Raw genomic sequence first — 14,757 nt, 5'->3', positions numbered from 1 at the left:
ACAGAACCCTAAATTCTTACTGCAAAATGAAAAAAATGTCATCACCACAAAGCAAGTCTGGCAGAGGACTCTAATGCTTGGGGTTTGTAGGTTTGGGATTTAGGACTGTCATGACATGACTGTGCCCTTAAGCTGAACTCCTTTCTGCTCTATTTTGTTGGCATTTCACTGGGAATAAAAGTCCCACTGGTTATAATTATCCTGTCTTTTCCTTTAACAAAACTAACTCTGGGCACAGATGTGGAAACATCACCAAGCCTTCTCTGGTGCTGAGGAACTGTGGTGACTATTTACACGCTCATTCTATCTGTGGCAATTTTAGTGTAAAGCTGTAAAATCAGAGAAGGATTTGCTACCACAGTTTAGCCCTTTGTACCTGTATTTAGATAACCACATGCTCAGTTAACACAATGCACTTGCTAGCAGACAACCAAAAGCACTGCCTGCCTTAAGCCTGTGTCCTCCAAGGCCTAATTTACTGATAAAATTATCTGGGAACATTATTTATTCTCTTACAAATGGCAGGAGCAAGAAAAAAATTATGGACAAAGCACCCTTGTCCCATGATATACCTTTGTCCTTTCCTTTTGAAAGAACATTTTCAAAAACTAACAGAAGAGTCATTTAAGAGCACTTATGTTAACCTCATTCTTTAAAAGAACACACAACTCATCCTCTTCAGCTATTGTGTTTGAAAGGCCATAAGGTATCTATATTCTTAATGACTAAACTCTTGTAATTATGAGCCCAATTTTCACAAATGTTTTAGATTAAGAAATGTTTTTATCTTCCTAAACTCCCTGAAAGCTTGAAATGACTAATGCTTTTGTTCCCACTTGCAATTTTACCTCTCCTAGGCTGGAAACTTGAAAAAAATCCCATTTTCTTTCAGGAGGTGAATGCAATGGGCACTCTGGGCTCCCAGATTTGTGCATCCCACCATGAGCTCTGCTGGTCCTCTGCTGCCTCCATGTCCCCACTGCCTGCCTGGTTGTGCTGGTTTGACTGGTTGCATGAATATTAAGCAGATAAAGTATTTCCCTCTCCACTTAATATATATATATATATATATTTTTTTTTTTTTTTTAATTATATTATTTCATTGGTCTCTGTCACAGTGAGGGCAACAGAGAACTGGGAAAGTCAGGAGTCTTGCCAGCCAGCTTTGGGATTACAGAATTCAAAATGTGGTACCATGTGCTGAGCAGCTACTCTACTTTTGGAAACTACTGAAAAGGCATTTAAAAAAACACTGGTGCACATCTCTCTGCTGGAACTTGTTTCAAATATAGTTCCTTTAGAGAGTAGCAGAAAATTTCAAGAGTGACTCAAAAGACCAGAAATATCCTCAGGATATAAGGGCACGAGAACATCAAGAACCAAAAAACCCCAAGAGCAAAACTTCTACCACCCTGCTGCCCTGTCCAGGGAGGAGAACAGATGCTTTTTTTCCCTCATCTTAATGCATGCTTTGAGGTTTGAGTTCAGTCCTATCAAAATCCCAAAGCAAAATAGGAGATAATTCCCCGTCCATCTCTAAACCTCCCCTCCCCAATCACTGAACTAAACACACAACCCCTGCTTTTTTTGTCTAACAAGCTCTTCAATGCAAAATCATCTGAGTTTTCAGTTGAGACCAGAACCTGAAGTCAGGCCAGCTCAAAGTGATTTAAAAACTGTGCAAATATTTTACATGGCTCTAAGAAATAATATATCATTTGTGCAGCTTTATATGCCCATAACATATGCATACATGCCTGGGTGGTTATTGCTTTCTAATGTGATAAATTTTGGGGAGGGAAATGAGGTATATTAACGTGACAGCTTGCTCTGTGGTTTTCAAGTGAGGGCAGATACTGTGCTCCTTGCACCAGTCTTTCTGTCCACAGCAATAAATCCCTCTCCATGGAGCCACTCCTTCCAGCCCTTTCCCTTCCCACTGGCAGATTTCCTAGTCACAACTCACCTGGCTCCCCAAAACCATTTCTTTGTACTTTTTATTGACCAAACTGCAAAAAACCCCAGGCTTAGCTTATTTCCTTCCCTCTCCAGAGACCTCATTAAGCATAGCCAAACAGTGACATCCCTGCAGGACTCTGGATCAATGGGCACTGTCATCCTGAGATTTTAATCACATTAACACCACAGCAAAGTAAAATCCATCTGATTCTCCCTTCCTTAAGTGGCAAGCTCAACATTTCTGCCAATTGCTGCAACTACTATTCAGAAGGCTTATTTATATCTGGGGATAAAAATCAATCCACCACAGCTCCCATCTTCCAGTCTCTCTTCACGGAGCCTGAATTCCCTCTCCAGGAAATACAATTTGATCCCTCAAACTTCTTTATGGCTGGGATTAGCTATATTCAGACAATCCTGAGGAGCAGAGTACAAAAATGCTCAACAAAGTGAAGCTCCCTGAGCTGGTAGAAGAGCCTGCAGCACTGATCATGCAGAGCAGAAATCCCAACTGGATTCCTACACGTAGGCTTTGCAACACAGGAGAAGAATGGTAGAGGTAAAAAGGGTTATACATTCATGGAGAGTCTTATACAGAACACTCAGTTCTATACAAGGTCCACTGGGTTTTGGTAGAGATAAACAAGGAGCAGTGGTCAGGCTGAAGGGCAGATGGACTCAATCATTATCTTGGAAACACCAGAGAATAGCAGAAGTTGCTTACAGGAACACCCACGTAACCATACACTGCTGAAATAGGTGTAACTGTTTTCTTTCAACAGCTAAAAAATAATTTCCCAGCTCTACCCCTGCATCTCCTCTGGCTTCCAAAGAGTCACTTACAAGCTAATCAATAGTAATTACCTATCATCCTGTCTTGCCCTCCTCAGCGTGCTGTTAGCTGATGCTGCTCCCTGATTATTGGCACATGGAGGGTAAGAACATGCAGGAACACTATTTCTTGATGAAATCTCTTGTTTCTTAAACAGTAACTCACTCCTACACCACTAAATAATTACTGGACTTCTGTTGCTGCTGAAGATCCCTGGCACCTTGTCTGTATATTTTGTGAGATGTTTCTCTATCAAGAAATATTTCCTAGTTTTTAAATATTTAGCATAGCAAGTTTGGGCTGTGGCTAAAAGAAAAGAAAAAAATAAATTGATTTTCAACTTAAGCCTGTCTTTGGTGCAAAATCCACCTAAGGATGTCTAAAGTAGCCCATAAGGATCCACAAGCACAGTGTACCTCTGAAGGAGGCCTTCATGAATGCTGCAGGGGCATCTGCACTTTTTCCTGTGTCATTACTGAAATTATTCTTAGCACTCAACATTACCTCAAGAAAATGTTAGAGTATCTGTAATATTGCACTGATTTAAATGGTCAAAAAAGGTGGTGTATGTATTTCTCCTGGATAAATTAAAGATTCTTGCAGGATCAAATGTATCAAGTTGGCAGAGCAGCTGCCATGTGTAGCACTGCAATGTATGTATTCAGGGGTTTGAAATTATCCTAGGCAAATAAAGCCAAAAAGTAATAAAGTAAAAGATTTAGCAGAGAATCAAGCCAGCCAATGGAGCCAGGCATCACTAAAGCTGTAAAACAGGAGATTACAGAGCAAGCAAAATCTAAGTTACAGGAAAAGACTGTGTTTGACAGAACAAAGAAGGCTTCAAGAAGTTATCATACAGCTGTAACGAGCTGCTCAGATCCATAAATTTAATAGAAACCACAGGTAATTATCTTCCTTTTTCACACTCTCCTCCCCAGGGCAGTTGTCCTGCAAGTGTCTCCAGAAGTTCAGATCTCAGAGTTTTGCCTACAGCTGGTAAATAATAGATATATTTTACTTACTTATTCATCAGCCTAAGGAGGATGCTGAATGGTACAGGCAGGAGGATGCAGGTTTGTTTAGAAGAATTTAAACTCTTCACCACAGCTCACCAGCTGCCTGCCTGTTGGTCACTAACACGTTGGGTCTAAGATGCAAGGTTGGATTTGACAGCTCATGCAAGTCAACACCTCTCCCTGGTTATTTCCCTCCGTCTCCAACAAGCACAAGCTGTTAGGGACTCACTCAGAAGAAAACACATGGAGATTTTCTGTTCCCTGGGGATTCCTACACCTAATGCCAGCCCCACACACCAAGCACCGAGGCTGAGTAAAACGCAGAAGCGGAACAGATGGGAGCTTTGATTTCTTCTGAATGAATTATCTACTTTCCCTCTAGTGCAGTTCCCTTCTTAAGCCACCAGACAGATGTTCTTTATTCCTCAAATACATTTTTCAGTCTGCTCCCCATTTAAAATGGAGAGGAAAAGTCTCACTCTTTGGGAGGCTCTGCTTGGAGTGGGACATTGATGCCGAGCGGTGCCCTGTGAGGGCTCCCGTGGGACAGGTCAGGGGAGCTCATGCAAAAGGTATAATTCAAGGGCACAAAAAGAGATTGATGAATCAATCTCTCATTGATTGTGAGAGTGGAGAGGGAACAGGGTCAAAACGAGTGCTTTCCAAACAATGTACTGAATTGACTTTGCTAATACGCTTGGTTTTCCAGCAGTAAAGGCAAACAAACAAGCAAAGAGGCAGAAAAAAAAAGAGCTTTTGAAGATAGGAGGATTTTTGTAGAAATTTTCAGCCAGTCCTATCTGTATCTCCTGTAAAGTAGCATCAGCCAGGTATTACAGTGAATCCTTTTGCTGACTTTTAATTAGGCCTGACTAGGTAAAAACAGTAAAACCAGTTTAAATTCAAAATGACTTCGATGGACACATCTGAGTCCACAGCTGTAACAGCAGAGTGAACAATGAGGGGAGTTTTCAGAACAGAATGGGCAGAGCATTTTGTCACACTGCATCCATTACAGTTCTGAGGATAAAGATACTTGTCACGGGATGCTCTTCTTAAAATAAATAAGGTACGTATTGGAGATACATCTTCACTGTATTTTATTGCTCCTAGCCTATAATTTTTATCACATTTATACTGGTTTTTTAATACCAGCTAGCATTTGTTTTGCATTGTATAAATTGACATAGTATAATAATGCTGTTTATATTTCTCTTTTGTGACCAGAGTTCAGATTACAGAGAAATTTTTTCTTCTTAAACTATAGTCTCATTCAAGGGATTTTTGTCTTCTATCCCATCTTTTTTAATTCCCAATATTCATTCAGCCTTCAACATTTGCTCTAAAACACTAAGTTGTTTCTAATATCTGTTATTTAAGAAATCCATAGAATCATAGTGACTTTTGTTTTTTAAATATGACCTGTAGCTATTGGGATACTTTGCTTTTGAGGGTCTGGTTGTGGCAAGTAGCTAGTGACCTCCCAGCTATGTTTGCTACCAGTTCTACTACTTTGAAAGGAAGAAAGACATTTGGGAACCCTGCCTTGACTGATTTCCACCACTGCTGAATTTGGACAAGAATCCAAGAGATCTCAAGTGATGATAACTGCATTATAGTCATGTGGCCTGGCTAGACAAAGAGAAATCCCTCCTCTCCCTGCACCACTCATGGTCCATCCTGCCTGCAAACCACTGCATCACATTCCATGTCTTCCTTCTTCCTCTCCCACAGCAATGTGCCAGTATTCCTTAGGGAAGATAACTTTTCACCATTACTAACTAGTGCCTTCACCCTGAGACTTCTGCTGGCAGCCCCTTAGGGATGCAGAGTAAGTGAAAATAATGTCATGCTGGTGTCTTGTGCGAAGATGAGGTGATCAAATACAGATTTAAGCTCCTTGGTAATGATGCTACCCATACACAGACTCTGGGGAATTACAAAAATCCAGCTGAGATGTAGTGAAAACATGAACTAATGACTTCATGTTCTTCTCTAAGAGCCCTGCTCTCAGCTTTGCTGATTTCTAGGGATGCCAGCATGACACTTTTGTTATACTCCAAGTGAAAAATTTGGGTAATAAGCCTCACTTTCTGTTCAAGGTGGCACGAATACAAAACTGGCAACTCAGATTCAATGTGGTTTTGCTAATTTTTAACCCCAGGATATATTCAGAAATCCAGGGCTGCCTCTCACTTTGATGTGTAGGTGAAGCAGCAACAGTTACCTCGGGGTTTTAGGAGATTGAAAAATTAACTTCTTTATCAGCTTCCTAACAGCAGTGTTCCCACTGCCAATGAGCAGCACAGAGCTGCCCCAGGACCTTGCTACATAACCAGGCTGGGCAAAACCACTTAGAAGTGTAGGGAAAAAAAAATATAACAGAAGACTGAAAACACTTCAGACAACAATAAATTGAAACAAGTCAGCAAAACAGCAAACCCAACCCAAGAAAAATATCCCCAACTCATTTCTCAGGAGAAGATTTTAGATGATGTGTTGGCAGTGGTTTCCAAGTGAAAAGCAACTCACTGCTCCCACTGAAGTTTTCACTGAGAAGTGGTAACTTAATTCCAGAGACAAAATGTTCAAAACTAGCTGAGGCTTCCAAAGGGAAATAAAACTGCTTTTATGCCTCACAAATCCTGCTGGCTGCCAGTGTTGACACAAAACTCACTCTTGACCAAACTCCTGAATGCTCAGCAAGCTCAGTAGGGTGGTGGAGTTGTTTTCTTTATTTATAAGCCTGACAAGTTTCCTGCTGTAGCTGCTACCACATTTAAATGATTTTGGCAAGAACAAGGCAGACAGGATACATTCTAAAGAAGGAAAGCATCATTGTCTGGCAGGCAAGTTCCTTTTTTTTTTTAAAGCCCAAAATGCATCTTTCCAGCCTCTGCTAAGTGTTACTATTTCTGAGAATATTTGGAGCAGGTAAAATGGAAGGAGTGCTAGAAGGGAATAAAAACAAGAACTCCAGAAAAAAAGCCTCATCCTAACCTTGAGGCAAAATACTGAGGACTCTCCAGGCAAGTTTTGATTCCTCACTACTGATAAAAGAGAAATACATTACTTAGAAGTTCTGCAAGTTATCATAAAACTCACAGCATCTTAGCATCCTAGAAAGCCAAAGTGGAAGCCTTTTTAAAGTTAAAGGCACATCTTCCTGGGTCCATAGCAAAGGTACAGGCAGACCACTGGCATCTAAATCTACATGAATTGACCTTCAGAAGAAGTGGAAATGTCTTGCAGGCCAAGCATACGTAAATGAAACACCAAGTTATGTGAGTGTGTAAGCAGCAAAGTTCTGCTAGCTACAAGCAATATGAAAGTGTAATTGGAATATGCATTTTGGGATCCAGCTGCCTACAAATCACTTCACAAACATATCCACAAATGATGTGGATCACAAATTCAAAAGCTGCTGAAACTCAGCAGTTTCTAGAACAAATGATGGCAATTGCTTACAGGACCCTAACAGCAAAACCGTGTCAGACACACAGCCAGAAGTACAGCACCAAATGCAACCAGATGAAAATTATGAAATTTCAGAGTGTTGGAACTTGCTCTCAAAGTTATGCAGCCTGCTCAAAGTTTTTTCTGCACTAGGACTGAGGATTTTTTTAGAGGTATTGATGAATTTTTAAAACCAAGTCAACATAAAGCTGCTTCTACTAGCACGTCCTAGCGTAGAATTAAATTTATTTTCCCCTGACAGAGTTTTAGAAAGAGTCAGTGTCCCAGAATAATTTTGGAGGAAAAGCAAAAGGCACAAAAGAAAGAAAACTTCTCATTTCTTGCTTAATTCTTCTTTGTAGAAAATTTCTTTCTTTCTCTCAAACTATCCCCTTTCTGAGAAAAAACATGCACCATTCACAGCTGCTCAGTACACCAACTTATGAACTAATATAATGGTTAATTAATATATTCTTATTAGAAAAAGACACAGATATCAGTGTTTGATAATGATTTGTAAATGGTTTCTATGCTGTGAACTATAACTTACGTTCCCAATAGGCACTGAAATGAAGGATAAGCCTCAGGTCTTCTGTGTACTGTTATTATTTGATTGTACCAAAAGCCTGTGTGTTTATAATTTGTCCATTCACTTGTTTATCTTTAGCCTCATAAAAAAATAGCATATTAAGCAGATAAAATGGAATCCAGGATAGTCATTTTTACCCCTGATGTCAGCAGCTATCAAGAATCTGAGCCTGACTTTGCCCACACTCAGTGATTCAGAGCCAACACATAGCCAGAGAGATGTGCATGACTAAAAACTCTCCTTTTTTTTCTACATTCACAACTGTTTTGCAATGGAACCAGTGCCATGGAACTGGGAGCCAGATTCTGGTTTCAATGACAGTGGCCTAATTTACCTGTCATCAAAGCTTTAGGTTTACCTCACTGTAATGGAGATCAGGATCTTGACATAATCCATGTATGCATATAAATGTACCAGTAACTAGTAAGTGAGAACAAAACTAACATCTTAATGTCTTTATTTCCATTTGTAGCTTGTATGGTGAATTTATTGCAATTCTAAGTGCTTTTTCTCATGTCCTTATTTTATTTCCACCTTTGTTCTTCAAGTAGGTTATTGATTTCTCATCTCTTTAAATGCTGCATGATCTGGCAAGCCAAAGAGGATAATTTCAATGATGAGAACATCACCACGAAAAGCAGAACTAAAGAGTTTGTTGTCACATTAACAGTGCTGTTGTACCTGAAGAACCCCAAACACTTTCACAGACTACTGTCAAAGGCAATTGGTGTTAAGAAATGCCTACCTGAAGACAGCAAGGCTCAGGGACCAGAGCACTAGTGGTTTCCTCAGTTCAAATTTTGCTCGTTTGTTCATTAGGTGCCGACCACCAAATATAAAGGCAGCATAGAGAGCTGAAAACAGGAATGATTTCTTCCTGCAAAACAAAACAAAAAAAACCCACCTGTCAAATATTTAATTTGTATGAGACACACAGCAGAGTCACATCTGGACGGAACTGCTAAGGGCTTGTGCATTTCCCTGAAAGGAAACTCTTTTAAAGACACTCCTGCAGCTCAGCTGAGATTATCATTAGTGCATGAACCTAATGCCTGCACAGAAGGCCAGGTCCAGGCAGATGCAGAACTGACCCTGGGGAAGTTCTCCTGAGAAAGCACAGCCAAATTTGGCTCCCTTTCTCCCCCAGTTTCTGAAGGCAGAACTCCTGTGAGGAACAGAATCGATGTTGTAGAGCCCAGATGTGCTGCTGCAAGAACAACACAGCTGACACTTGAACCAGGTAATAAACTTTTAGACCAGATTATTTCAGTTGGGAGGGACTTACAGCAATTGTCCAAATGCCTCAACAATTAAGGACTGACCAAATTAAACCACGTTACCAAGGGCATTGCCCAAATTCCTCTTAAACACTGGCAGGCTTGGGGCACTGACCAACTCTCTAGGAAGTTTCGTGGCACGTTTCTCACTTTCCTATTGTACTTGGTTTCCTGCAGGCTTCTTGCTACCTGGTAATTTAGTTTCCCATTGGTTTTCTCCAAGAGGGCACTTTGAAAACTGCATCACAACACTAAGAGTCTCATGAAAAGCAGAAAACCAGCAAGATGGGGGTCAATAGCTCTGTTGAGCAGGAACTTGGTGGCATCGCCCTGTGGCACAAGCCCTGCCTGTGGGTGACTGTCCAGGCAATCCAGGGAATCTGCTGAAAAGCCAAGCAGGGCTTTGTTTGGGAGCCTCAACAACACTCTTAGAAATGCAAGTTTCATTTTTTAAACTGCCTGATGGTTGTCCAGCTCAGCAATAATCAGAAAACATTTGAACTCTGCTACTATAATTCGTTGCAAATCAACCATGAGAGCTCGAAAATAGATTCAGCCTGGGATTCCTTCCCACACATCACAGTATTACAAAGAGTCAGAATTCAGGATATACAGCATTAATGGTGGTTCTACTGGATGGGTGTACATTTAGGAACAGGTTTTATCTAGAAAATCTGTAATTATATACACAAATATCAGTGGGCCATGGCTCTACAGTGGGAGGTGCTGGTTCATTTTGGAAAAAGAAAGACATAAAAGATGTGTTAATATCCCAGAAAAGATGGCAACAAGCTAAAAGATCCTACATTCCTTCTACCACTGGGAAGCCCAAGCTGACAGACCTGTGGTCAGTGCACAGGATGCTGAGTGGAATTCCCACGAGGAGTGAGGTTCTCTCACATTGTGCTCTTCCAAGTTTTAGTAAGATTTTCCATTGAATATTTATATGCTAGGATGTTACTTCACCTCAAGAAAAAGACAAGTATTGGTGCAAGCAGATGCCATCTCCGGGCTCTTCCATTGGGATTAGGTGGCTGAGGGTACCCCAGGGCAAGGGGAATGGTCAGCACAGAATGGTTCTGAAAGCCCAGAAGTGTGTGCAGCACAGCACAGAGTGTACCTGGATCCAGTGCCTGGATCACAAGCTCCTCAAAGAAGAAGAAATTTCTTATGAGGTCCACAAGAACTAAGAAATTCTGCAGCAGCACTTCTGGTGGGTGGATGAAGAAAGCACATGCAGCCTTCACTGGAGATAAATGAGTTTTATATCAGTCTAAAAGCCAAGTAAAAGCAAAGTCCAAAGAGACATGTGTGTTTGCAGCTGGATGCCATTTTCTGCCAGCTGAGAAACTCCTCTGTTTCTGTTGATATGTTTATAGCTCTGAGAAGCTGTACCTGACTGGAGCTTTGCACTGAGGAATGAGGACCTGGAGCCTCCCCTGGGGGAGCTTCTGCATCTGCACTGGAACCATGCCCCAGGAAGACCAAGATGACCACAGAGCTGGTGCTCCCTCACCTTGTTTAGAGAGATGGCCCAATTGCTATGGCAATGTTTATCACAAGAAGGTCTTGAAAACCACAGAGCTTTGGCCCTTATTCATCTGGTAATAAAATAAAAAAAAAGCCATTCCTTTTCACTTCTATGTTCTTCAGTTTCCCAGTCAGGGAAGGGGCAGAATTAACACAGTGGGCAGGGTGATTGCAGTTTAGTTTGGCAGGAGGTCAGTAAATAGTTGTTAACCAGTCTGGGTAGGGAATGAACCACCTCAAACTTGCTCATACTGAACAGCCTGTTAATATTTACAGGCTGTGGGACAGAAGCAGACTCTCCATGTGAGGTGGTCTGTGTTCCCAGATTTTTCCCTCTGCAGCTTCTACAGCACCAGCATCCCCGAGCAGCCTGGGCATGGGAAGGCAGCTGGAGTGTGATGGGCTGTGCCTTGGTCTGCTGCACCCTCCTGGTTGTCCCAGGCCATGGGGAGAGGTTTTTTTTCCCACCAAAACCTGGTCTTGCAGAGCACCCAAAGCACGAGGGACACATGGGTGGCCACTCCAACCAGGGCACCCACAGGGACCCCAAAGGAGGGAGCTTGGCAGCTCATGGCAGTGCAGTGGGCACCCCTCCTGCAACAGGCATGGTCTGGGATTGCACTGGTCTGTCTTGCACTGGTGCATGGAACTCCAAAGCAACTGAGAGCAGTGCAGGGTGACATCCCCAGCATCACAGGAAGCATCTCAGGGCCAGGGAAAAGAATGTCACCCCATGCACCCACCTATGCAGGCACCCACAGGACATGGGCTCTGCTGGCTGGCCCAGGGGGAGGTCAAGATTTAAGAGCAGCAGCTAAGAGATATTTTGTGGCAAGGCAAGCAGGCAGGAAGCACTTCAGTTCTGGATTAAATACAGCCAAGACATCAACTTATAATGGTTTGATTTCAGTTCCAGCTCAAGGAAAACAAAAACAAAAAAAAACCCAAGCTGAATGAGTTAGCAGCTCAGGTTTGTGCTCTGCCTGACTCAATTCTTCTTGGGCAAGCTATTCCATATATTTACACCAAGTAATATTTCATTTGGCTTCTTACTACTGAGACTATTTTAGTGAGTTCAGTCAGTCTAATGAGTTTAATATTCTACTAATTAGGACAGATAAATTTTAGGACACTTTTTAAAAGCTTTGTAATGAGGTCAGCAATGGTAAATGGTATTCCCCCAGCAGAGAGCTTTGTGTTGGCAGTGGCAGATATGGGAAGATGTGGCCGTACACACAGAGAGCAGCTGTGAGCAGTTTCAGGCAAGGAGGGATGCAGCAATATTATCTCCTCGCAGAATTAAACATGATATTGAATAAGGTTTAGGCTGATTTTGAAATCACCTCTCTTTTTTTTGACACCTGCAGGCAACTTTTATTCTTTGCATCTAGAGGACCTGGAATTTTCCCCTCTGCAGCATGATAATGCTTAAAAGGACTGGGCAGTCCAGGTGATATAAAGGGGTTGCAGAGGTATGTACTCTAAGCATAACCTGTTTAACTGCATTACTGGTATTAACCAGTTTCCTGAAAGTGTTTTTATGATGGATTTTCCTGCAATATTCGTAACTACATCCTGTTTCCTGGGCTAGTGACACAAAGCAATGGCACCTGACAGCAATGAATTAGATCTGCTTTTATCCAAAAGAAGCTAAAACAAAATGTGTTTTTAAAAGTAGCTTCAGAGTTGTTCTACAGCACTGTAACTTTTCAGTACTATTATCTGGAGAGAGACTAGATAAAGCAAAGCAACAACAACAAAAAAACCACATTAAATTAAAAAAGAAAAAAAAATGTAAAGTCCCCCAAAGAAATTCAGTAGCCGAATCACATCCAATAACTCCAGCATTAGCACACTCATGTGTTTGTCTTCAATCCTGTTCTGCAGGGTAACAAAGTAGACATAAAGACAGGGCTGCCAAATCCTTCACATTTTTCTGGCATTTCTGTTTCTCACAGTTGTCTCCCACCTTCCTACATTTTCAGACTTGAGGGACTAAGTACTGTCACTACTGAACACAACTCCATCTTTCCCCATTAAAAGTTGCCAGCTCCTTTCCCCAGAAGGGAAGCAGGGGAGTTTTCTAGAGAATGTATAAAATGTTCTTCTTGGGTTGGGGGTTAATTCAGGAACTGCAGAGAAGAGTTTGGGGCTAGCAGAGAGATGGCCATATCATGAGGCAAGGGGACAGGCAGAAGCAGGTGACATGATGGGAAAAATAGAAGAGAAAGGAAGCATGGTAGGGATGGGAACAAATGAGGGGGAATGGCAGCCAAGAGATGGATGTGGAAACAGGACCAGCCAGGAAAGGAAGGAGGCTTGGAGCTGGGAGAGAAGCAGCATGGGGAGGAGGGATATTACAAGAGGAGTAGATTCAAAACAATTGCTAAGGGTCCTTAATTCTGCATAACTTCAGTATTGGAAAGAAAAGCAAAGGCTCAACTATTGTTTCCTGGCAGAACTGTCTGAACCCTGCACATTATTTCCTTATTTCTTTCTCTGCTTAAGCCCTTGGAGGAATGCTTCTTGCACCCAATGGACTCGGGATACCCACACTGGGCACAGAGCTTTGGTAACACTTCCAAAAATCCCAGAGCAGGGACAAGAGGCATTATCATCCCCTGGACCACACATCCCATGGGTTTTGTTTCTTCCTCTGCACTGTGTAAACCAAAGAGAGGTGATATGTTTTGGGTTTTTTTGAGGAGTGATGAAGCTCTGGGCACTGATGTGCTTTTTAGAAGCTGAAAAGCTTTGTTAGGTCTGCCCTAGAGCTGAGGAATAGGGACAGGAAAGAAGAAAAGGAGAAGTGTAACTGGGAAGCAGAAGGCAGAAACTGGGGTGATAAAGACAGAGGAAACCCACCCCACCAGGAACAAAGCTTCTCCTTGGTCAAAGCCAGGGAATCTTTGCCAGGAAAGCCCACGCAGGCACCAAGGAGCAACAGGGAGAGATCACTCATCAAGCCTCAGGCAGGAAAGCAGAATACAGAAAGGGGCAGCAAAATAATCCAGAGAGATAAACAGACTGCTGAGGAGTAGGAAATCCTGAGTTGCCCAGAAGTGTGTTAGTTATAAAATATGGAAAGCCTAAGAATTACCACAGCATCCTCAAACAAGTGGCTAAAGCCTGAAGGTAAACCTCACAGGCAGAGACATCCTGGCTTCTCTGATGCAAAGTGAAATAGCCCTGAATTTTGCAGTGCTGCTGAAGAAAGTGGTTTCAGCCCAGGTGCACTGTTGGTTTTTTCCCCTGAAAACAGCAGCTGAGTCACTGTTGTGGAGCTCTCTGATGTTAATGAGTAAGCTGAGATAGAGATGCCTGCTATAAACTTAATATTTCCATGTAATTTTCTTTAATAAATGAGGAAAATCCTTATAGAAATGCACAAAGGACAACCTTATTATAGATATTTTAACTATTCTTGATCACATAACACAGGACTATGGTCAAAACAGCATTCAGCAGGGGAGTAGTAATGTGAGGCAGTATCATCACCCTCTACTTACATTCTACAGGGTTTTCAAAACTTTTTTTTAAATGAAGATGTATTTTACTTTGTGCAGGCAGAGTTCATCCCTAAATTCATTACCACATCTTCATGTGCTGTGAAGGAATGACAACAGGAAAAAAACCCCTTACATTACAGTTGCCAGAGCAGAGTGCTTCTGGCAAGTAAAAAAGCAATTTCAGGCTCTCCAGTGTTTCTCTTGGCCTTCTTTATCAGGATTTTAATTTAGTTATATTTTAAAAATATATTTTACTGAAAAGAAAACCAAAAGAAAAGAAAACCAGGATGCTCAATAGGATGAAAGATAAGGCCCTCTTCTTACTGCTTTCTCCCAGCTCGCAAGGAAAGCAAAACTCACTTGTGTTTATACTTGAATTTCCTAATTTAAGAGACTATTTAAAGTGCTTTAACCTTCACCAGTGTAAATCACACAGCACACCCATGTCCATGGCTCACAAGTGGTGGCTGGTAGCCACAACAAAGTTACTTCTTCTCTGGTGCTTATTTAAAAATCCCATATTCTGTATGTATGAAAAAGGGTGTGAAAACCCTTCTCAGTCTCTCGGGCTAAAATTCAGGGTCTTTTT

General features: G+C 41.7%; 1 protein-coding gene across 1 annotated transcript in view; it reads right to left on the bottom strand.

Moving 5' to 3' along the window:
- The window catches only part of ELOVL6 (ELOVL fatty acid elongase 6), a 63,519-nt gene that overhangs the window by 9,328 nt on the left and 39,434 nt on the right, over positions 1-14,757 (bottom strand). The window contains exon 2 of the mRNA XM_030449524.1: positions 8,598-8,729. Within this exon, the coding sequence (XP_030305384.1) occupies positions 8,598-8,729 (132 nt within the window). The remainder of the gene's footprint in view (positions 1-8,597; positions 8,730-14,757) is intronic.

Source organism: Calypte anna, chromosome 4A (assembly GCF_003957555.1).
Source record: "Calypte anna isolate BGI_N300 chromosome 4A, bCalAnn1_v1.p, whole genome shotgun sequence".
NCBI lineage: Eukaryota > Metazoa > Chordata > Aves > Apodiformes > Trochilidae > Calypte > Calypte anna.
The sequence above is the reverse complement of the archived record's forward strand: the minus strand, read 5'-3'. Positions and strand labels throughout refer to the sequence as shown.